Source organism: Ailuropoda melanoleuca, chromosome 11 (genome assembly GCF_002007445.2).
Source record: "Ailuropoda melanoleuca isolate Jingjing chromosome 11, ASM200744v2, whole genome shotgun sequence".
NCBI classification, from domain to species: domain Eukaryota; kingdom Metazoa; phylum Chordata; class Mammalia; order Carnivora; family Ursidae; genus Ailuropoda; species Ailuropoda melanoleuca.
In genome coordinates, this window is record NC_048228.1 from 11,159,402 (window position 1) to 11,182,253 (window position 22,852).

Consider the following 22,852-nt stretch of genomic DNA (forward strand, 5'->3'; position numbering starts at 1 on the left):
GAACCTGACTCAAGTCCACCTTAGAATCCATTCTCTTGAGCATCAAAACCTCAGCCCCATTCATTCATTTATTCCACAAATACTTATTAAGATCCTGCCTGTGCTGAGGTCTACTCAGGCACCGAGAAGATCCAGGTGAACAAAACAGAAGGCCCTTGCCCTTAGAAGCTTACATTCCAGTGGGAGGAGACAGACAATGAACAATATAAAGAAATAAAAGAGTGTGTTGGTGATAAATGCAAAGGAAATTTTTTTAAATAATAAAAACAGGGCGGGGGGGATATGAAATCTCTTTCATTATATCCCCAAGGAACCTATATCATTGGCTCAATGCAAGTTTACCTCATTCACCTGTGAGTTTCCCCCTCCATCCCCGCCACACACATATCCCTTTCCCAGGCTGAGGGCAGTCTCTGGCACATTCTACGGCAGAGCTCGCTTTGGTAAGTAAGTTTAGGAGTCCTGGATTCTAGGCCTTGGGCAAGTCCCTGCCCCTCTCTTGGCCTCAGTCTCCCCATCAGTATAAGGTGAAGTCGGACTAGAAAGGCTCCCTAAGGTCCCGTCCAACTCCGACGCTCTAGGATTCTATGAATAGGGTGAAACAGAACAGGGACCAGCGATTGTTTCCCCACCCTAGCAACTGTTGCTAGACGAGGGCCATCTCCTGGCAGGAGTGGAAACTCCTCCCTGAATCGGGGATGTCTTTTGAGCATCCCATCATGCATCGCGACTTCGTCTCTCTAGGAGACACGTTTTGGCCTCTTTGGTCACGATCATCCCTTTGGATCCAGCCAAAGAGCGCGCCTCGTCCCTATGGCAACCGCGCCAGGTCCACGCGCAGACGGCGGGTAGCAAGGGTCAAAACAGATTCGCAAAGTAGAAGTCCTCGACCCGTTCAGTCCGCGCCTTCGGTGAGCCGAGCCTTTAAGTGTCACGTGACCCCTCCCGCTCGTCCCCGCCCCTCTCCCCTTGGCTATCGCTGGTGCGGACCGGAGGCTCCCGGCCCGGCGGACTAACTGGAGCACGGACGCTGCAGCCGGTTGGGCCGGTGCCCTTTCCCGGTAACTCCTTCCCGGCGTGACGCGCGGAGCCGCGGATGCGGCGGGGCCGGGCAGACTCGGGGATCTCCCGTCAGTTCCTCCTCGTTCCGGGTTCCCCCGGGCCCGGGGGAAACCGGGAGTCGACAGGGCCCGGCCCAGGGCTCTCGGTGGGTGGCGGGGGAGGCGGTATTCTCCTGGAGGGTTGCGACCTCCGGCGGGAGCTCAGACCTGGAGCGTGCCTCTTGGAGCCTCTGCCTGGACCAGGGAATACTGCCCGCGGGCGGTAGTCTACCTGTTGGGCAGGTGGTTTCTTGCCCCGAGGCCGGCACAGCCGAGCTCGAGACTGCCAGCCAAAGAACTTCACAGCCCCCCGTCTCTTGGGCTGCTCACTGGAGGCGACTGACACGGTGGAATAAGGCAGCGATTGCACTGCGTAATAGAAAAAATAATAAGTATCACTTTCTGACTGTTGACCCTATGTTCAGTAAATCCTTTACATACATTTAACTTCCTTGCTGATCCTTTCAAGGTGGTATTATTCGCCTCCATTTATGAATGACACTGAGGCTTAGCAAGTTTAAGTAACTTGCCCAAGGTCATAAAGTGGTGGAGGACAGATCCCAATATGAGTCTGTTTCCAGAGCCTGTGTGCTTAACCAATACCTACCTCACCGTCCCAAGTTTAAGCGCTCTGTACTTGTTTTATAGGGCAGAATAGGTTATAGGTTGCCTTAACAAGGAAGAAACTGATTTGTTCTAGGATTTTTTTTTTTTAAGATTTTATTTATTTGACAGAGATAGAGACAGCTAGCGAGAGAGGGAACACAAGCAGGGGGAGTGGGAGAGGAAGAAGCAAGGCTCATAGCAGAGGAGCCTGATGTGGGACTCGATCCCATAACGCCAGGATCACGCCCTGAGCCGAAGGCAGACGCTTAACCGCTGTGCCACCCAGGCACCCCTGTTCTAGGATTTTTGTTCAGCATGCATGCAGTCCTAAAAATTGGCCATCAAGTGAGTCAATTTCGTGAGCACGCCCAGGCACTATTTAGACTTCTGCTTGTCAAAATCCACCGCTGTTAACAGCTTAGCCTTCCTTAAATAAGGTGTCACATTAGACACTTGAACCTTAAAACTTTAGTAATTCATGAGAAGTCAAGATAAATACGACCCTTGAATACTCACCATATGATAGCACAAAGATCATAATTCTGGACTGTACATGTCCTCGCAATACAGCACTACCTTGTTCATTAGCCAACCAGGGTTATTTCTGAACCCACAGTGAATTCAGTTACCACACTCACCAGACATGGATTCTTTGACATTTGAAGACCCTGCTTGGTCTACAGCCTTTGCCATTAATCTCCCTTCACGTGGAAAACTAAATTTTTTCTCACCATGAGGTCTCCATGTATAATACCCATATTGCTCATGGTTAAAGAGCACCATCCCTGTTTTCTTGGTCCAGTGGGTGTGGTGAGAAAGAATAGAATTGGGTACACAATGTCATAACCGTTTTGTTTTTTGTTTTTTGTTTTTTTTAGAGTATCTCACTTTCCTACTTGTACTTATTTAACCCCAAGAATGTCACAACTATTTAATTTCATAGTTTTGCACCTGGCAAATCTTAAGATCTCATGAATTTATTTAGCATGTACTCAGTGAATTGTTCTTAAGCCGCTATTTTTAAATTTGAAGTCTTATTGTCAGAATAAGTGAAACAGTTTTTGAGATGTAGTTGCCTTGGTTTTCCTATGTACGTTTTCCCACATTGGCTTATTATTTCTTCATCTCATTCATGTTCAGTCATTTCTAAAGCCTTTCTAATCCAAGGAGTCTGGAAAGTTGCTGTTAAGTCCTATTGTTCATCTTTTCATCTATAATAGTTCTTATGTGTGATATACTCAAAAATAGTAGCAAGATTGTTGATTTTAAAAGACTTGGTCAAACAGATTCACACTTTTCCTGCCAAATAGCTTTTGTTTTGTTTTGTTTTTCATCTGTATATCTTATCCCTTTACCTAAAAAGCAAGACTGTCCAGGTTTCTACGGCTGAGACTTATTGCCTCTTCAATCATTTCAGCTCTGGAAAGGAAGAGGAATGGAAGTGAAAAAGTTGAGCATTTCCTGGCAGTTCTTGGTAGTTCTGGTTGTGACCCTGCAAATTCTGTCTGCGTTGGATTTGGACCCATACAGAGTCCTAGGGGTCAGCCGAACAGCCAGTCAGGCTGATATTAAAAAGGCTTATAAGAAGCTCGCCCGGGAATGGTAGGTGAAACAAAGAAATAGCAGTTTAATATAAGCTAAGCAGTTTTAGCAGGGGAATGAAGCCTAAATTATGGTTAGCTTTTATTTGTCTCTGTTTCTATGTTCAATAAACATATATCTGTCTAAAATATTTTACTGGGGAGAACTAATGTTCATGTTATCCTGTAATTTTTAGTGATGAGATCCAAAGCCTGTGTTGCTGTGAAACCCCCTTTCAAGAATTCTTTGGCCTAAAGGACTACCCTAGATGCTGCTAGTGTATTTACTGTTAAAGTAGAAGGGAGCTTTAGTTTTAAATGTGTATGTAATCAACCGTGGATCAGTTAACCAGCCCCATGATGTGTTAGCCATGAAGTAGCTCAGTATGAGTGTCATTGCAGAAGGGAACACCCTCCAATCCTATATTTGAAATTATTGGTTTTAAGCTTTCAAGAAAATTTAGAGTAAGAGCTTTTTGCCCTCAATTTTACAATGTTCAGAAACTGAGTGCGTTACTCTTAAAAATCATCCTATAGAAAAAAATCATAACTTTATCTAGATAGGTTTTGTATTTGCTAAAGAGTATACAAGTGTTTGTGAATTAGCAGGAGAGCAATAAATTTAAAACTTACGGACAGACGTCATCAGTTTTTTCCACCAATGCTCTGGACGTGCCAAAGAAGTAGAAGTTTCTGGATCACACAGCTGGAGTGGAGTGGCAGCAGGAGGAGAAGGATGGGAAGGGCACAGGTGACTAGAAACTGGGGGAGCCAGTCATAGATAATAAAAGCAGGTTTGGGATGGAAACGATCATCGTGCACCTGCTGCGTGCTCGGCTCCAGGTTCTATGCTTTTTATCTTATTTAAACCTTATAATTACCCTATGAGGGAGATATGCTGTCCCTCTTTTACCTATGGGGAAATCTAGGCTCACTCTTATTAAGTCTTTATTACCGCTGGGCTCCGTAGCTTGACCTTCTGCGCTCATACGTAGTTTATTGCTTTTTTTACTTTTTAATCACTTACCGGTCTGAGCAGATGTTAGAGTGAGTGGGTTAGTGTTGGGGCGGGCAGGAAGTTGTGCAGGAGCAGAGCTGCCACATGCAGATGACATTGCAGGCCGTGCATGACTCTGCCTGACACCATTATTCTTCAGTGAAAGATGTAGCGTAGCTTTAAACTGGTTGCAATAAAGGCAAAAGATAGTTTAAAATATAATGTTTTGAATACATAAATATTTTAAACCAAACTCCAATCACAGAGAATCCAGAATTCTATACTAAAAACACAATCTGATTATGTGTGGCCTCTTTCCAGGGACTCTCTTTACAGCAAAATTGCTTTCCGCATCGTTTCAAACTCTTGCCTCTATATTTAAAGCAAAATACATAAATCTGCAATAAATTCATAAGATAGCAACGTTCTTTTGGACAGGGTACTGGACTTTGGCAACATTTTAAAAGCAGAAATGATCGTTTGAGTACGTGGGATCTATTAAAACGTACAGGTTTGACTTTTCTGTCTTCCAGAGCTGAAAAGGGTGTTATGCTATTAATTAAATGAGTCATATGCTTCTCTTCCTTAATTAGATTCTCTCTAGGAGTCATTCATCACCTTAGAAATATAGAGAGTATCATCCAGGGAAAGTCTAAAATTTTACTTCACCTTTGTATTTTCACCATGTTATTCCTTGTTGCCGTTTTGGCTATGGCAGTGTTTTAGCCGTAAAATCATTGGTTTCATTTCATGATGGCTTCATACGCACTGAAAATAGCCGTGCTTCCCAGTCTGACTTTTCGGTATGAACAGCAGCTGGGGGAAGGGGAAGCGGTTAATCATTGAATTGGATTTGTAACTCTCCTCTGCTAGGTTTTACTCCTAAGTCATGTTTCTTAAGCTTCTCAAGAGCTTTCCCCTTCCTTGGTGAAACCATTTCAAGTCACTTTTTCCTCTCAGGAAAACTATGTTTCTCTCCTAATAATTAAGTTTTAATATAGGTGCTTTTCTTTTATCATCTACATTGGCAAAATAAACACCCTCACACCCCAAGAATAAGGCATCCTAAAATTTGATTGGAAGCAAATGGGTATAACGTGGTCAGTCACTGGGACAGTAAAACGATTTGTCTGTGACTTTTCTGTGTTACTTTTTCTACAGCCAGTAGATACCAAGTACAGTATTTTCTTCACTTCCAGATTTAAAGGCCGTGTATCATATTGCGGCTGGTGACATGTTTCCTACACACTGAAAATAGTATTGGGCAGTTCTTTCCTAGAGCTGGATTTATCCTTTTCTACATGTTTCCCACCTCATGGTAGCGTCCCGCAATTAGGAAAATATTCCTTATAACCTGAAACTGTCTTGTGGTTTCCTCCCCGTTCTCTGGCCTTGGTTTTGTCGGCGTCGGGATCTGTGGTTCTAACCCAGCCGCCCTCACAGCCCTGTCCTTGGTTCGGTCTCCTCAAAAGCCCCTTCCAATCCTTCTTCCCCTACTACATTCTGTATGTTAAATCTTCATTTGTGTGATTGCATCATTTTTCTCTTTTCAGCCTTTAGCCTAAGTTTGAATATTTAAAACACTTTTTTTTTTCATCCAGAAACATGCTTTGGAACCACCATCTTATTTCCCTAAGTCATACTATTTTTATTATACCCAGCTGAGATTTTTTTTCCCCCACTAATATCCGTAATAAGAACTAAACAGTTAAGGGAGGAATGATGTCTAAATTCAACAGCCGGCCATTTGCAGTTTTTTTTTAGAGAAATCAGAATATGTGGTATAATTCATTCAAACATGTTCCTGCCAGAATAAGTTGATCAAGTTATAAATTTTCTTTATTCCAATGTACTTGGTGCTGTTTTTAGTAGTCATTTGCTTCCCAGTGGATTGTTTCTCTTTCCTGAACCTTTCTAGAGGAAATTTACTAAAAGTTACAGAAGTGATTACGTAAAGAATATACTCTGTAATGGAATCTCTTAACAAAAGAACATTGAAAAATCAGTTGGTATAAAACACTGATTTAGGTCTTGGGCGATCCTAAGGAAGTAAAACCTAGCCCCTACCTTCCAGAACTTTAAAAATCTCCAAAGCTGAAATTGGCATAAACACGAGCAAATTACAGAACAACATATGACCGCCAATGGATACAGTTAATTGTCAGCTGTGTATAATAGCAAACAGTAGTTCTAACGGAAGTTTAAATTACTTTGCATGAACTGTAGATTTTTCTCACCTCTTAAAACATGGGGCCTGGAAATCATTATCCATTTACAGGTAAAAGGCCACCTTAGGCAAAAAAGGGATAAGCAGAGCAATAATGAAACTGAAACCTCATTCGAACATCAGCAGCCAAATGCTTTTTGGAACATGGTTGTCACTAAACGGTGTATCGGAAAAGCTGTTTCCTATGTCTACCTGAGTTGTCAGAAGAAATCCCTTCCTTGATCACATTCCAACGTTGGGGTGAATTGCTGCCATCCTGGGAAGAGAGGTCGGCTCTTAGGGCTCAGTGACAGTAGCCTGGAACCAGCTTCAGCAGCGTTCAGGAACCACATAAGGACATGCGCATAGCACACCTTTCCTCAGTGGGATGCTGCTGAACTCCCTGGTGCTTTGAGAATGTGCCCCACTGAAGTGCTTTTGGTAGAAACAGCCTGCTTCCAAGTTTCACTTAATTATCACGGTCATGTGAAGCAACTGATTGCTTCTACCGTTTACGTTTAAGAAACCATTCTGACAAAACGGCCTTCCATTTGCCTCTGATGTAGTGAACTGTGTGTACAAGATGTTAACTGCATGTAAAACATTAAATCCACGCTCACTGCCTGCCCGTTTGTGTTTCAGGCATCCTGACAAAAACAAAGATCCTGGAGCAGAAGACAAGTTCATCCAAATTAGCAAGGCTTATGAGGTACCGTGTCAAACTTGTGATGCATCCATTAGCTCTGATAAAATATTCTTTAGGTGGCCAGTTTTGTAAAGACCTCTCAGAAGGGGCACACTCCCAATGCCCTTGACCCAGTGTCTAGATGACGGTAGAGAAAGCATGTTTAGCCACATCCAGTATGTTGAAATTGGTGCCTGAATACTTCAGCTCTTTAAAAAAAAAAAAAAAAACTGGCCTATTTTAAAGGCTTTAATTGGAATTGTAGAATTCCTACATGTAGGCCTGTATTTCTTTTGTAGAAACTTTTATCACATGCTCACCTCGGCAGCATATATACTAGAACTTATATTAAAGAAAGACCGATGTGCCTGTATTTATTAAAGTGGCACAAGGTTACAAGTACATAGAAACACAAGATTTTCAACAATTTTCCAACATGTCCGCTTAAGTAGCTTGGTCTAGAATGTGCAGAAAAGATGAATCCGTGGCTTCCTGATCTGTGCAGGGTAATGCTCTTTGAGAGACAGTGCTTGGCTTTAGAATGGTGCATCACCTAAAATAGCTTCTCAAATTTTAGACTTCAGAGTTATTTCTAAGTAAACCAGAGCTAACGTACAAGACGCTGAACTCAGTCCTGTGGCTACTTTTTGGTGTTCGTAGCTTCTCATATCTTGGTTTGAGTTATTCCAACTGAAGTGGCATGACCTACTCAATTTTTTTTGTGGTCAACATTATGTTAAGTTTTACTTGTTTTACTGATGCGTCGAATACTGTAATAACTCAAAATCTCTAAAGCCAAGATGAACACGAGATCTGAATGACCGAAGTCTTTTGGTCTTGAAATGTTGAACATTTCAATTGAGAGAGGAGTTTCCTGGTATGTTGAAGAATATCTAACCCTGTTGTAGCTTTACATTTCTTTTCTTCCTGTGTCTTCCGTGGTGCTCACAGGATAGCCTTGTGGGTGAAACTTTTCCTGTTTCATGGATTTCCTATTTTTTTTCTTTCCTTATAGATTCTTTCCAACGAAGAAAAGAGATCCAATTATGATCACTATGGAGATGCCGGAGAGAACCAGGGCTACCAGAAGCAGCAGCAACAGCGGGAGTATCGCTTCCGCCATTTCCATGAGAATTTTTACTTCGATGAATCTTTTTTTCACTTCCCTTTTAATTCTGAGCGGCGGGACTCCATTGACGAGAAGTATTTATTGCACTTCTCACACTACGTGAATGAAGTGGTTCCAGATAGCTTCAAGAAACCCTACCTCATCAAGATCACCTCAGATTGGTGCTTCAGCTGTATCCACATCGAGCCTGTTTGGAAAGAGGTAGTTCAGGAGCTGGAAGGATTGGGTAAGATCATTTTATTTGCTGGAAGGTGTCTGTATAGAGGAAGGTAACATTTGTATCTTGAATTTTATGGGCTCTTGGGGAGAAGAAACAGTGACATTTCTCTTCCCAAGTTCATGGTGACTGGGGTTTCCCAAGGACACATTTTCAGAGAAAGAAATGTGTCAGCCACTCTCATTTTGTACTACGAATTTGAAGCCTTGTCTGTATAGTTTCCTAACATTAGTTGGGGGCCTAATACATGGGAGAGGTTTTAAAATTATTGGTTGAACAAAGCAGCCCTCAAGCATCAATTTTGATGCTGGTGGGATCTCCAGATTGCTCTCATTAGGATTTGTGATTTCATCCTGTGATTGAATTTGCTAGAGCTGCCATGACAAAATACCACAAAACAACAGAAGTGTATTTTCTCACAGTTCTCAAGGTTAGAAGTCCAAGATCAAGGTGTTGGCAGGTTTGTTTTTTTTCCTGAGGCCTCTCTCCTTGGCTTGCGGTTGGCCGCCTTCTCCCTGCACGTCCACGTGGTCGTGTATCTGTGTGCACGTTTCTGGTGTCTCTCTCTCTTTTTGTGTCCTAATTCTTCTTCCAAGGACACCAGTCGTACTGGATTAGGGCCCACCCTAAAGACCTCTTTTTATTTATTTATTTTTTATTTTTATTTTTTTAAAGATTTTATTTATTTATTCAACAGAGATAGAGACAACCAGCGAGAGAAGGAACACAAGCAGGGGGAGTGGGAGAGGAAGAAGCAGGCTCATAGTGGAGGAGCCTGATGTGGGGCTCGATCCCATAACGCCGGGATCATGCCCCGAGCCGAAGGCAGACGCTTAACCGCTGTGCCACCCAGGCGCCCCTAAAGACCTCATTTTAATTTAATTACTTCCTTAAAGGCCCTGTCTCTAAATACAGCCACATACTGAGGTACTGGGGGTTAGGACTTCAACATTCGGATTTGGGCAGAGGGGCACAGTTCTGTCCGTAACACTCACGGTCATGGGTTACCGCTCTGGATCACAGAATTAGCTGTTCGATGTTCATAGTTACCACTTAGTGCCAGGAAGATGCCAGTGATCTAGACAGGGTGTTTATTTTAATGACTCTTAAAAGTTGGAATTACTGAGTTGTGGGTGTGTGTGTTGTGTTTTATAGGCATTAGCAGACCTATTCTTGAGTAACTAAGAAAGGCCAAACTCAGTCATAGGGGCCAAGGGCCTGGATTTCTCTGCAGAGAACGTACCAATGAAAACCATCAGTTCGTTTATCCTAAAGCAGAAGTTTTCAGCCTCTGGTTCAGAAGCACTCCAGTTTGCTGAAATGCTATTGTGACATTGAGTAAAGACGTTCTTGGAAGAAGATGAGGAACTAAGTTTAGCACAGTGTCATACATGTGGTGGGCAGCCAGCAGAAGCATGCTGGTGGTGCATAATGAGTACACGAGAGGTTGAGATCAGCTGGAAGCCCCTGGGTTGAACAGCTTCTTTGTCAAAAAGCGTAATTGCCTTCGATGCCCCACTAGGTGGTATACTGGAAACTATTTACCCTCGTTCTTCTAGGAGCCGACATTCAGACCCAATAGCAGAACGTTAAACCGCTGCAGAAGTTAGGACGGCAGTGCGTTTGCACCAAAGTCAGGTCAGAGCCAGCAGTCTGTTTTAAACATGCCAGGTGAACAGTGAGGGAGCGAAGCACGGTGGTACCTGTGTCCCATCCCTGGGCTTTGGAGTCAGGCAGACCAGTGTTCAGATCGGAGCTCTGTCATTTACTATCTCTGTGTCCTTGGATGAATTACCTAACACAAGTTTCTGCATCTCTAAAATGGATGTAATAATGTCAAACCAACAGGACTGATACAAAGATTAAATGAGAAAAGTATCTATTAAGTGCCTGATATATATTAAACACAAACATAAAATGAGCCTTAGGGAATTTCTGATGAACTAGGTTTTCTGGTTTACCAAAGTAAAAATTTTTAAAACACCTGTTTTATAAATGTTTTAAAATCATTCTCAAATACGTGAGTCTCCTTTCTTCAGCTCACTGGCTAGCAGGCACCAAGTTTCAACTGATGTGTAGCTAAGTCTCGCAAGGTAGTTAGATGGGCAGGAAACCTAGGAGGAACATTACAGGCAGAGGGAACAGGGCAGCCAGAGAAACAAAGAGCGTCCACAGGACAGGCAGTCGCAGGGTGTGACTCGGGGTGTAGCTGAGGGGGAGGAAGCAGGAAGAGCGTGCTAGGACCAGGTAGTAAGGAGCTTTAACGTTCAGGCTTCAGAAGCTGGACTTTATTTTACAGTATGTAATAAAGCCAAGAAGAATTGTCACATGGAGGCCTGATTTAACTGCATCTACACTTTAGAAAGCTGTTAGAGCCTCTTGAAGGACAGATTGAAGAAGGTAAGCAGAGGAGCAGGGAGGTCACCGGCCCTGGCAAGACAGCAACCACTGGCCCAGATGAGGACAGAAGGAACAGGGAGGTGGACAAGATATTTGAGAGGTAGGGTCGTGGAATTCTGGAGGGACCTGGTTCTTGGAGACCATCTGAATGTGAGGAATGGGGGAAAAGGAGAGAGGGAGTCAAGATTGACTGCATTCTGACTCGAGCCAGTGGATGGGCAGGGGATGCAGGGAAGAGCTGGATTTGAGAACTTGTTCTAAACGGTAACTACGTTTGGATGTACTGCACATGATGACATGAAAATAGTAACATGAGCTCATATTTATGGAGAAACACAATTGTATCAACTCATATTAGACAACAGCCATGTAAGGCAGGCGCTGTTGTCATCTCTCTTTTACAGACACGTAGCTCATTTTGGGGACCTTGTCAGGGTCCCACTGCTGGTGTTTGGCAAAGCTGGGATTTGGACCCCAGTAGTCTGGCCCTAGGTCCGTGCATTGCACACCATGCTGTACCACCTTTTAATGTCCTTAAAGCTTTGACGATTGAAGATCTTGCTGTACTTTTAGGTTGTCATGTTGTTTGATCGTAGTAGGTCAGGACCTAAGTGACAGGGATGGAAGAAGCTGAATTCAGATCCATAGAAGTGACATTTACTGAGGGTCCAGGCCATTCCCCCACTGCACCCCTGAAGTTCCTTGGAAGGCAGGTTTTGACCAAATGTATTAGATTAATTTGGTTTATAAACCATTTTCCTCTTTGGAACATTTGTATTAGTTGAAGATTCCCGACAGCCAGGCTCCACTTGGTTACAGTTGGGTGGCAGCGTGATGAGATCCTTACAGTGTCCACAGCCATTTCCCTGTCCCGTGAGGCAGCACTACCCTTTAAGGCAGATACTGCCAAAAATGTTTCTTTTTTTTTTTTTTTTTTTAACGTTTGAGAGAGAGAGAGCACGAGCAGGGGGAGTGGCAGAGAGAGAGGGAGACACAGACTCCCCGCTGAGCAGGGAGTCCCATGCAGGACTCGATCCCAGGACTCCGGAATCATGACCTGAGCCAAAGGCAGACGCTTCACCGACTGAGCCACCAGGACACCCCGTGCCAAAAATGTTTCTACTCTGAGTTAATAGGAAGAGCAGACTAAGGCATCGGGTGGGCTCAGTCAGTGGAGCAGGGGGACTCTTGATCTCAGGGATGTGAGTTGGAGCCCCATGTTTTGTGTAGAGATTACTTAAAATCTCTAAAAAAAAAATCCAAACAAACCAGGAAGAGCAGACTGTCTTAAAGATCAGCTGAGGGGTCTGGGGAAGCTCGGACCTTGTCTCAGAATAACGTAAAGTGCCTGGATTGCCCTGGATGGATGAAATAGAACAGTTCAACCCGGGGAGACACGTGGCAGCTGGTTAGGTGGAATCTGTAGCCATGCAGTGTGGTAACAGGTAGCGTACAGACGCAGCCCACGTGCCTGAACAGCTGCCCTGGGGAGGAGGACCGGGGTCGTCAGTGCCGCCTTCAACCTCGAGGAGCTTACTGTTGAGCAGAAGAGAAAATACGTACCCAGAGAATTCACACTTGACATTTGCAAGTACAGAATCACATTTGCAGTTACAGAGTCACAGAGTGCTGCAGGAGTAAGCGGAGGATGAGAAAGAATTCGTGTTTTCATTCCACACTCTCTTCTTGGTGAACCAGGTACTATGTTAGACATTATTGTGTAAGTTGTAGTCATTTTTATTGAGCCTTTTGGTTGTTTGGCATTTTGCTAGGTGCCTTGTGAGGATTGTCTGTATCCCCAGAGCAACTCAGCGAGGGAGAGACTATTCTTATCCCTATTTTCCAGGTGAGCAAACCGAGGCCCAGGAAGGTTAAGGAACTAGTCAAGGTCACACTGTCCACAAGTAGCAATGCTGGGATATAGACCCAAGAGCGTAACTCTAGGGGTCACTCTTAACCACCATGCCACACGGCTTCAGGAATCAGTGACACGTGGTCCTTGCTCCACAGACTCCGGCGGGAGACACAGGTGCATCATCCCTGTGCTCTGAGTGTTCCGCGGGAGGGGTACAGACAGCGACCAGGGTGTCGAGCAGGTTGCGTGTCTTAAAATCAAATACCGTTTTAGGGAGCCCAGCTTGAACAATCCTGCAAATTATTCGCCATGACTTCTTATTTGTTTTTTGTAAAGATTTATTTATTTATTTTAGAGAGAGATGGAGAGCGTGAGCAGGGGGAGAGGCAGAGAGAACCTCACGCAGACTCCTTGCTGAGCGTGGAGCCTGACTCGGAGCTTAATCTCATGGCCCCGAGGTCATGACCTGAGCCGAAACCGGGAGTCAGGTGCTTAACCGACTGAGTCACTCAGGTGCCCCATGACTTCTTATTTCAAAAAAGGAGTAATTACTCTCTTTTAAGGAATTGTTAAGTATGTAACAGTGTTACACTGTCTAGGAAAAGGGTCTGCCTAGATACTGATTTTTTAAAAATCTGCTTTAGTGCCGTGTCCTTAATTTTGTTCCATTTCACATTATTTTATTAATAATTTCTTTATTGATGGGTTTGTGTTTAGTCAGATTTGACAGTGGCCCATTCCTCCAGTTGGCTTTGTACCGTTCCTTAAGACGTATGTAAAACTTGAAATAAAGATGAGTGTGTCTAGGGGCGCCTGGGTGGCTCAGTCGATTAACTGCATTCAGCTCAGGTCGTGATCCCAGGGTCCTGGGATCGAGCCACACGTTGGGCTCCCTGCTCAGCCGGGAGCCTGCTTCTCCCTCTCCTTCTTCTGCTCCCTCTGCTTGTGCCTGCACACACTCTCTCTCTCTCAAATAAATAAAATCTTTAAAAAAAAATGAATGTGTCTATATTAACAGAAGAGAAAAAGAAAGAATTTCCCTAAAAGGTACGATACACGTTTAGGATCACATGATGGAAGTGAATACAATTGGTACCTCAAAACAGAGGCATGGCGTGGACGCATTTTAGTACCGTACAGAAGGAAAACTTCTTCCAACCTCAGAAAGAGAAGGAAATGGTAGTGTTTTTAATTACCCAGGATCTGCAGATTAGCCAGAAACACCAGTCCGTATCAAAATCAAATGTTTCTGAAAAAGGTCACATCTGCTTTGCCTTTCTTTTAAGTTCACTGCTCATGTCTGTTTGGATCTGGGGTATGTCCCTCTGTCCTCTAGCCAAGCTATGCCTAATCAAGATAAGAATACATGGATAGTTTTACTTGCTATTGGCCTAGCTGAGCTTGCTTTATGGACCCTGAACTTTGAAGTGTAGAAAATTCGAAGGCAGAGGAGGAGACAATGGAGACTGTGTTGTTCTCTGTGAGTCAGAGACTCCAAGTCACCACCCATCTCTGGTTATTTCCCAACTGGAGTCTTGTGAGATAACAGTGCTGCCAGCTTTTCTCACTCTTCCTCTCCAGCTTGGGGGGGGCGGCGTGGAGGGTTAGCTCTGAATTCTTTTTTTTTTTTTTTAAGATTTTATTTATTTATGCGAGAGAGAGAGGCTGTGCAACGGTGGTGGGGAGGGGCAGAAGGAGAGGGAGAAGCAGATTTCGTGCTGAACACAGAGCCTGATGCAGGGCTCGATCCCAGAACTCTGGGATCATACTTGAGCCAAAGGCAGACGCTTAACCAACTGAGCCACCCAGGCACCCCTGGATCTGAATTCTTACTAAATATCTTCTCAGGAGGGAAAAGACCACCAATCGAAACACCAAATATTTATCATTCTTTATTCTGTTCTAATCCATATGCTAGTTAATCTATAGAAGAGAGGTAAAATTCCTCCAGAATTTAGAAGTGGGATTATGATAATAACAAGCAAAGTCCTTTGTAGAAATGATCCAAGAAAATGGCCTTTATAGATTTGGAAATACGTTTAACGAAGGGGACGTATGTAAGGACTCAACGGTAATTTAAGTGAAAGAAACGAAGCCTGACCACTTGTATTCTGTTCTAACCAGGAAAGCAGCTGTACTGATGGGAGGGCTGGAGAGGTGGGGGGAGGCCAGCAGAGATAGCAAGGGTTTGCCGTGTGTATCCCACTCTGCTGAAGGATGCCGGCTCCGCGAGGCGGAAATCGAACCCCCACAGACACAATCTCAGGCTTCACCATGGTCTGGATGAAATAATACTTAATAATTACAGTTGTAATTAGGCACCTACTGTATTCCAGGCTCGGGGGTTAGGTTCTGTTTTATGTCGTGTGGTTTAGTCCCAACAGAACAACTTATCTCCATTTTACAAATGAGGAAACGGACGCAGAGAGGTGAAATGACTTGCCTGAAGTTACACAGCTAATGGGGAGCAGAGCTGGGCTTGAATCTGGATCTGACTGATTGTCAATACTGATTTTTAATTCATTGGTTTGTTTTTAAAAAACTGAGTGTCCTGGGACGGCTGGCTGGCTCAGTTGGTTAAGCATCTGCCTTCAGCTCAGGTCATGATCCCGGGGTCCGGGGATGGAGCCCCACGTCGGGCTCCTTGCTCAGTGAGGAGCCTACTTCTCCCTCTTCCTTTGCCCCTTCCCCTGCTCACGCTCTCTTGCTCGCTCTCGTTCTTGCTCCCTCTCTCTGACAAATAAATAAAATCTTAAAAAACACACACAGGCACACACAACTGAGTGCCTACTAAGTGCCAGGGACTGTTGTAGATGTTAGGGGTGCAGCAGTAAACAAAATAAGCAAAACTCCCCGCACTCCCAAGGCGTCTGTTCTAGTGAATACACACCGTAAGTAAACCACAGAGCCCTTCGAGGGCGCTCTAGCCTGGCAAGGCGGGGCGGGTACCAGCGAATGCCAGGATGAGGTTACAGGCTGACACCGGGCAGACCAGGAGGGCCTGACTGAGGGGGCAGCCCACTGGGGGTGTGACAGCAAGCCCCAGGGATATCTGGGGGAAGAGTAGAGTGAACAGCAAGCACAGAAGAGCTTCTCAGTTTCCCTTTGCTCTCCAGGGCTGCTTGCATCTCTCGTCCCGACTCCAGGCCCACTGGCCACCTTTCTGGTTACTAATTCTGGTCCCTGTGTGTCCTGAAACCTGGCAGAGGGCAGCCTGAATGGCGCAGTTACTAGAAAGGTGTACTCCCTGGGATCGGATAATAAATTGGCATCTGCTCTGTGTAAGATCATTTAGGGTGAGTCAGTCTCTAAGAAATTGATCCCTCCGGTATTTAGAACCTACGGTGGAAGAGGTCAGTCTTCCAAGCCAGGACGGAGCCAGGCTTCGCGCTCAGATGGGCCTGGGTTCAGATCCTGGTTCCACTGCATGCTGCCTGTGATGCCAGCTCAGTTGTCCTTGGCTCCCAGGCACTGGGAACATGAAGGTAACAGCACTGACCGCTCGGGATGTTGGGGAGTATGCAAAGTGATGCTGTCTGTAAAGCTCTAGCCATTCTGCCTCACTTAGAAAGGGTTCTAGACATGGTCATTCCACCCTTGGGCCTTGGCTGTATGGCCACTTGATGTCCCTAAGTGATGTCTCTTCTCACTACATAAAACCAAATCTCTCAGTGTATGTGCCTCCTATATTCTTGTTCTTTCTTCTGCTCACAGAATTTTCACACGGACTTGCATTCATTGACGCTATTCCACAGTTATCTGTAATGCCTGTAGTATGGTGTGATGTCATGTACTAGACTTGGCTCTGGAACATCCAGCTTGGATTCTGGTTCTAAGTGCTATCAGCTCTGCGAACTAGGATCCCGTCATCTCTCCGAAGCTCGCTCTTATCTGTAACATGAGGGGGTGGACTGCGTGACATCCAAGGTTCCTCCTTACCTGCCCTTGAGATACTCTAGGGGTCATAGTCAGGTACCCTGCAGATAGATTTGTTTCGTCTCCTTAGCAGTTGTAATGCATTAAGCTTGTGATCCCTGCCATTTATCCAGCAATCCCATTTTTGGAATTTGATTAGGAAATCACACACATGCACAAAGATGTGTACACGAAGATATACAAGGATGCCCATCAAAATATTACTTGTAATAGTGAAGGCCAAAGCAGCTTCAGCATTCAAACAGACTGATGGCCGGGTTTCCGTGAGCTCCCGCTGTGTGCCACGCTCTGGTCTGGGGTTTGGGATACATCTGTGAACTCATCTGTGAACTAGCAGGGGCAGACAGACAGAAAAAAGCAAAGCGTGTGATGTGTTAGGAGGTGCGAAATGCTATGGAAAAAGGGAAAGTAAGCAGATTGAGGGGGATCCCGAGTGTGGGGAGTATGGTTTCAAACATGGTAGCCAGGTGGCCCTCATTGAGGACTTGCAGTTGGCAAAGGAGGGACTCAGCTATGCAGATGTCAGGGGAGGCACACACTCCAGGCAGGAGGAGCAGCCAGTGCCAAGGCCCTGAGGCAGGAACGTGCCAGTGGGTTTAAGGAAGAGAAGGATGCTGGGTGCTGGAGCAAGGTGAGTAGGACGAGGAGGAGAGGACAGCAGGGCCAGGGACCAAATCACAAAGGACCTTCTTGTCCTTTGTGTCGATCAGCTTTTATTCTGAGTGAAATGGGAAGTCTTTGCAGGGTTTGGGCAGAGGAGTGCCATGATCCGTTTGTGTGTGTGTGTGTGTGTGTGTTAGAGGAGACAGCGTGACTAGTATGTTGAGAACAGGCCACAGGGAGACCAGGAGAGACAATAACATTGGGCGGGTAACCGGGAAGAGATGGTGACTCAGAGGGGAATCTAAAGAAAGTGGAGACAAACAGATTCCTGGCGTATTTTGAAAACGAAACCAACAGGACTTCCTGACAGATTGGACGTGGGGTGTGAGAGGCGAGAGGTGGAAGATGATTCGGGTCTTCCATCCAAGTAACAGGAAGGAAGGGGCCCCATCAGTGACCAGGGGAGGCCTGCGTAGGATGGGCCTGGGGGAGGAGAGCAGGAGTTGGGTTTGGGAAATGTTAAGCTGGAGAAGTCTGTTGGACATCCAGAGAAGACTGGTCCTTGCTGGCTGTGAATATTTCGTATACCTTCCGTGTTTGGGAGAGGAGCTGGCTCCCCAGATATATTGGTTGAAGGAAGGAACAAGGAAACTTACTCAACTATTAAGTGAAATGAGTATCAGATGCTCCTGTTTTGTTTTATATAAAGGTGTGTGTGTCCACACATGTTTGTGTCAGAAAAGGTACAGATGCCAAAATATTAACAGTATTTATATGGGATGTGACTTTAACTTAATTTCTTTCTCCTTTTGAGAATGTGTACTTTCTAATATCTATCTCTACAAAGTAATTTATATAAGGGAGAATTGCTCTGAAGAGTGTGAAGATTTGACTTCTGTTAATAAATCATAGTTATTTTTCTAACGATTGCCGAGTTGTTGAACCCTTGGATTGTTTACAGGTTTTTTTCCTTGTGAATAGAAGCACTGTGAGCAGATTGCTTTCTTTTCTTTTGAAGTATTTTCTCATCTCCCAAAATTTGAAATAACAGGGACCAAAAGATACAAAGATTCGTAGCTCTTAAGTAATGCCAGATTATTCTGCAGAAAAGCTGAACCAACTTAGAATATCAGCAATGAAAAAAATGCTCGTCAGTCTGTTAGGAAAGATATCCCCCCCTCCTAGGTCAGGACTTCAATTGGACACCAAAAAACCACTTATCAGCATTTCTTCCTCTACCATGGGGGCATAAAAAGGCCTCATGTAGGTCTTCCATACTTTGCAGGTGTAGGAATTGGCGTGGTCCATGCTGGGTACGAGAGACGCCTGGCCCATCACCTGGGAGCGCACAGCACTCCCTCTATCCTAGGAATCATAAATGGGAAAATCTCCTTCTTCCATAACGCAGTCGTCCGCGAGAACCTACGACAGTTTGTAGACGGTCTTCTTCCAGGGAACTTGGTGGAGAAAGTAAGTACCTGGAGGAACAGTAGTTTACAAGGTACCTGGGACCACTAGTGGCCCTAACTCTGTCTGTGGTCATCTCAGACCTGAGTGTCATTTTGAACAGAGAAAGCTATATGTTAATTAACTAATGACTCAACTGAAATCCTTTAAATGAAGTCTGCAGGAGACTGAAAATTGAAGCAAAGTAGAAAGACTGAGAGAGAATCCCTCCCTGTTGGCAACCACTGGGCATTTTTACATGGTGGTGGGGATCTGAGCTTGGAATGACAGTGACTCATTTTCTAAACAAAAAAATTAAATCACAACGTAGGATGAAGGATTTCTTTCTGACTCGTGAGTTTGTTCATTTGAAGGTATTTGTCTTATGAAAGGATTCAAATTAAGTTACATTCCACTGTATATTTAACAATCACATCTGTGAAAAACACAAGATTCCATGAAGTCAAATATTTTTGGAACTTTCAGAGCTTCAAGTAACGCAAGTATGAATAAATTTCACGGACAAAAATTGCACTAAGAAGCCAGGCACAAAGAGCTCATACTGGTTTATGATTTTCATACTTAAGAAGCATTTTTCCTCCAGTATTTTAGATTAGGAATCAGCGGAACCAGAACAGTATTCTTGTTTGCTTTAAGCAATTCATTCCTTTAACTATACCAGGGAGAGTGAACATTCCAACAATTCCATCCTATTTCCACATGCACTATTCATAGACTAACCCACCAGGATCATTATCTACAGAAGAAATATTTGTTGGAGCTGGCAGAGAGCACAGTAGGCTCCTAGAACAATCGTAGGTTGTCTGGATAGGTCCTCAAACATTTATGAAATGTCTGTTAGAGATTACTGTAAGTGTCAAGGACACTTTTCAAGGAGCTCCCAGTCTAGTGGGTGATTATTTCCCATCTGATCTGCAGAGAGGCTGTCCAGGATTGCTGGGAAAGGCTTCCTGGCAGAAACAGTCCCTGCATTGAGTTTGCCAGGTGAGGAGACAGAGGTAGGGAATGAGTTGCAGGTGGACAGAGGTCTGGGACATGAAGCAGTCAGCTGTGCATGAGGTAGTCACTAGTGAGCTGGAGAGCACAAGACTAGAGGGGTTTACAGAAATTCACTGCCAGGGCCTCCGAGAGCCCAGCCACCCTGGTGAGGAACTCGGGCCTTGGCTTGCAGGTGCTGGAGCCATTAAAGGGGGTAAGCAGAGAGCGAAATGATCAGATTGAGGTTTAATGGAGATCATTTCTGGAAGCAGAATGGAAAGAAACCTTTTTTAACTATGAAAAATTTCTAGGTAGAATTTTTTTTTTTTTAAAGATTTATTTATTTACTCGACAGAGATAGAGACAGCCAGCGAGAGAGGGAACACAAGCAGGGGGAGTGGGAGAGGAAGAAGCAGGCTCATAGCGGAGGAGCCTGATGTGGGGCTCGATCCCGTAACGCCGGGATCACGCCCTGAGCCGAAGGCAGATGCTTTAACCGCTGTGCCACCCAGGCGCCCCTCTAGGTAGAATTTTAATTTATTCATTTTTTTATGTTCTCTTAGGAGGATCATTTAAGGCATAAACAGAGAAGCACAAAAGTAGCAATTCACATGGTAATAAATGAAATTGTGTAACATAAAGACTGAGTGGGCCCCCTTATTCTTTTAAGCCACTTTAAAAGAGTAATCACGGCATTATTTTCCACAGGTTAATAGATTGAGAAGCATGTCTATAATTCAAAAGTTCATTTTTTTTAATAGCGTGCTCAGTAATTCCAGAAAAGATGGTGATTTCAGTCTGTAAGACTGGGAACACATGAAAATATGAAATCAGTAACTGTTCTTTTAAACTGTTTTAATCAGACAAAAAATTAGTGGTCTGCATTTTTTATTCTCTATGAAACAATCTTTTACACATACTTGATTTTGTTTCATTATCTCCTGACTACATTATAATGCAGTTGTTGAGAACTGAATTCTGAAACTGACATCCTCTCTTCAATTTAAGGTTACAAATAAAAATTACGTCCGATTCCTCTCCGGCTGGCAGCAAGAGAATAAACCCCATGTCCTTCTGTTTGACCAGGTGCCCGTCGTACCACTGCTGTACAAGGTATATTATGTGCTGGGGGAATGTTTGCTCTTTTTTTGGTGGAAGGAACTTGTGGCCTGCTTGTCCTTTTTGTAAGAGCTTATCCAAAGAGAAATGTTTGAAGACCAGAAATTTGCCATAACACCATACACTGAGCACCTCCTGGTGCCATTACTGTGCTAGTGCGTTCCACACACATAGCACTGAATCTTCAGAAGAGCCCGTGGTACAGATATCATCCCTGTTTTATAGACCAAGACACTGAAGCTCAGTCAGAGAGGTTGTATAACCTACCCCCGTAGTGACTGCGTGATTCCCAGACCCGCCCTCTGGATGACACCCTCTACAGCACTTCTGGCACCCCTCTGGTTAGCGCTGTGACATGGGACGGGAGAGGAAAGTGTCCCACTTAACCTCTGACACAGTCACTGCCATCTTCCGTAATTGAGGTGATTCCTCAAACACTCCATGTAGATCTCAGTAAAATGAATATTTTTCTCCATCTGTGAAAAAAAAAATAAAATTCACTGTGTTTAGCTTTGTGGGTACAGTTTTTGGGCGTGGAGCACCGTGGAATTCCTCCAAGTGCACAGAGGTCTGGCAGCCCGAGTGGGGCTATACAAGCTAGCATTCCTCTCCACCACTGGTGTGAACTGGTCACGCTTGGTTTGTGTGATCCCGCTACCAATTTAATTTCTTCCTCTGTCTGACTCCCTAACAGTTGACTGCTTTTGCATACAAAGATTACTTGTCATTCGGATACGTGCACATCGGTTTGAGAGGGGCGGAGGAGATGACGAGGCAGTACAATGTCAATGTCTATGCCCCCGCCATCTTGATCTTTAAAGAACACATAAACAAGCCTGCGGATGTTATCCAGGTACGTGAGAGCCGCCCTGTTCTGGAATTGTCCTCGCCTAGTATCTTGGGCTTCTAGAAATAAACAGCAACATTGAACAGAGCAAGTGAGAAGGAGAAGTTCGTTTTTAATTTGTTCCTTCAGAGGCACGAAATTTAAAAACGAGGTTGGTTTTCTTCCAGTTTGGGACTCTTTTGCTCAAAAGATAATCCTTTGACAGGAAATGGGATGGTGGTGATGCCAAGGGCTGAGGAAGGAAGATATGGGGAGTTGGTGTTTCATGTGGACACTTTTTGGGAAGATGAAAATGGTCGGGAGGTGGGTGGTGGTGATAGTTGCACGACAGTCTGAATGCACTTAATGCCACAGTATTATGCGCTTGGAAATGACTAAAATGGTCCATTTACATTATATATATTTTGCCACAAAAATAAAATAGGGGACCTGGCTGGCTTAGTTGGTAGAGCATGGGACTCTCCTCTGTCTCGGAGTTATAGGTTCAAGCCCCATATCAGGTATAGAGATTACTTAAAAATCTTTTTTTTTAATTTTAAAAATTAGGGGCACCCGGGTGGCGCAGTCGTTAAGCGTCTGCCTTCGGCGCAGGGCGTGATCCCAGCGTTCTGGGATCGAGCCCCACATCAGGCTTCTCCGCTCGGAACCTGCTTCTTCCTCTCCCACTCCCCCTGCTTGTGTTCCCTCTCTCGCTGGCTGACTCTCTCTGTCAAGTAAATAAATAAAATCTTTAAAAAAAAAAATTTAAAAATTAAACAATCACCTTTTATCTTTAAAGTGATCCTGTCAGAAAATCAATAATCTTATTCTAAAATAAATTACAAAAATAAATTGAAAAGTTAAAACAAAAATAAAAAGGAATGAAAGAAAACCATAAACTTAGAGAACAAGTAAGTGAATATCTGATCTTAAAGAAGGACTAAAAATCTTGTTGGAAAATCACAACTTGTTACAAGTTTAAATTTTGTATATAAATACTTCAGAGTTTTTAAGTTAAACAATAAGCTAAGGGAAAACAACCAATCTAAAAAAGACTGTTATCTTTTTTTTTTTTTTTAAGATTTTATTTATTTGACAGACATAGAGACAGCCAGCGAGAGAGGGAACACAAGCAGGGGGAGTGGGAG

The 22,852-nt window shown here is 44.1% G+C and overlaps 1 protein-coding gene across 3 annotated transcripts in view; it reads left to right on the forward strand.

The window, feature by feature from the left end:
* The first annotated feature begins 752 nt into the window (after window positions 1-752).
* DNAJC16 (DnaJ heat shock protein family (Hsp40) member C16) overlaps window positions 753-22,852 on the forward strand; it is a 36,631-nt gene continuing 14,531 nt past the window's right edge. Inside the window, exons 1-7 of one of the 3 annotated variants that reach the window (XM_019801958.2) lie at window positions 753-911; window positions 3,124-3,308; window positions 7,132-7,198; window positions 8,190-8,529; window positions 18,600-18,784; window positions 20,768-20,872; window positions 21,573-21,731. In XM_019801958.2, coding sequence (XP_019657517.2) covers window positions 3,142-3,308; window positions 7,132-7,198; window positions 8,190-8,529; window positions 18,600-18,784; window positions 20,768-20,872; window positions 21,573-21,731 — 1,023 coding nt within the window. In that variant the 5' untranslated portion in view covers window positions 753-911; window positions 3,124-3,141. The other 2 variants (XM_011227693.3, XM_011227694.3) reach the window with 2 other exon arrangements.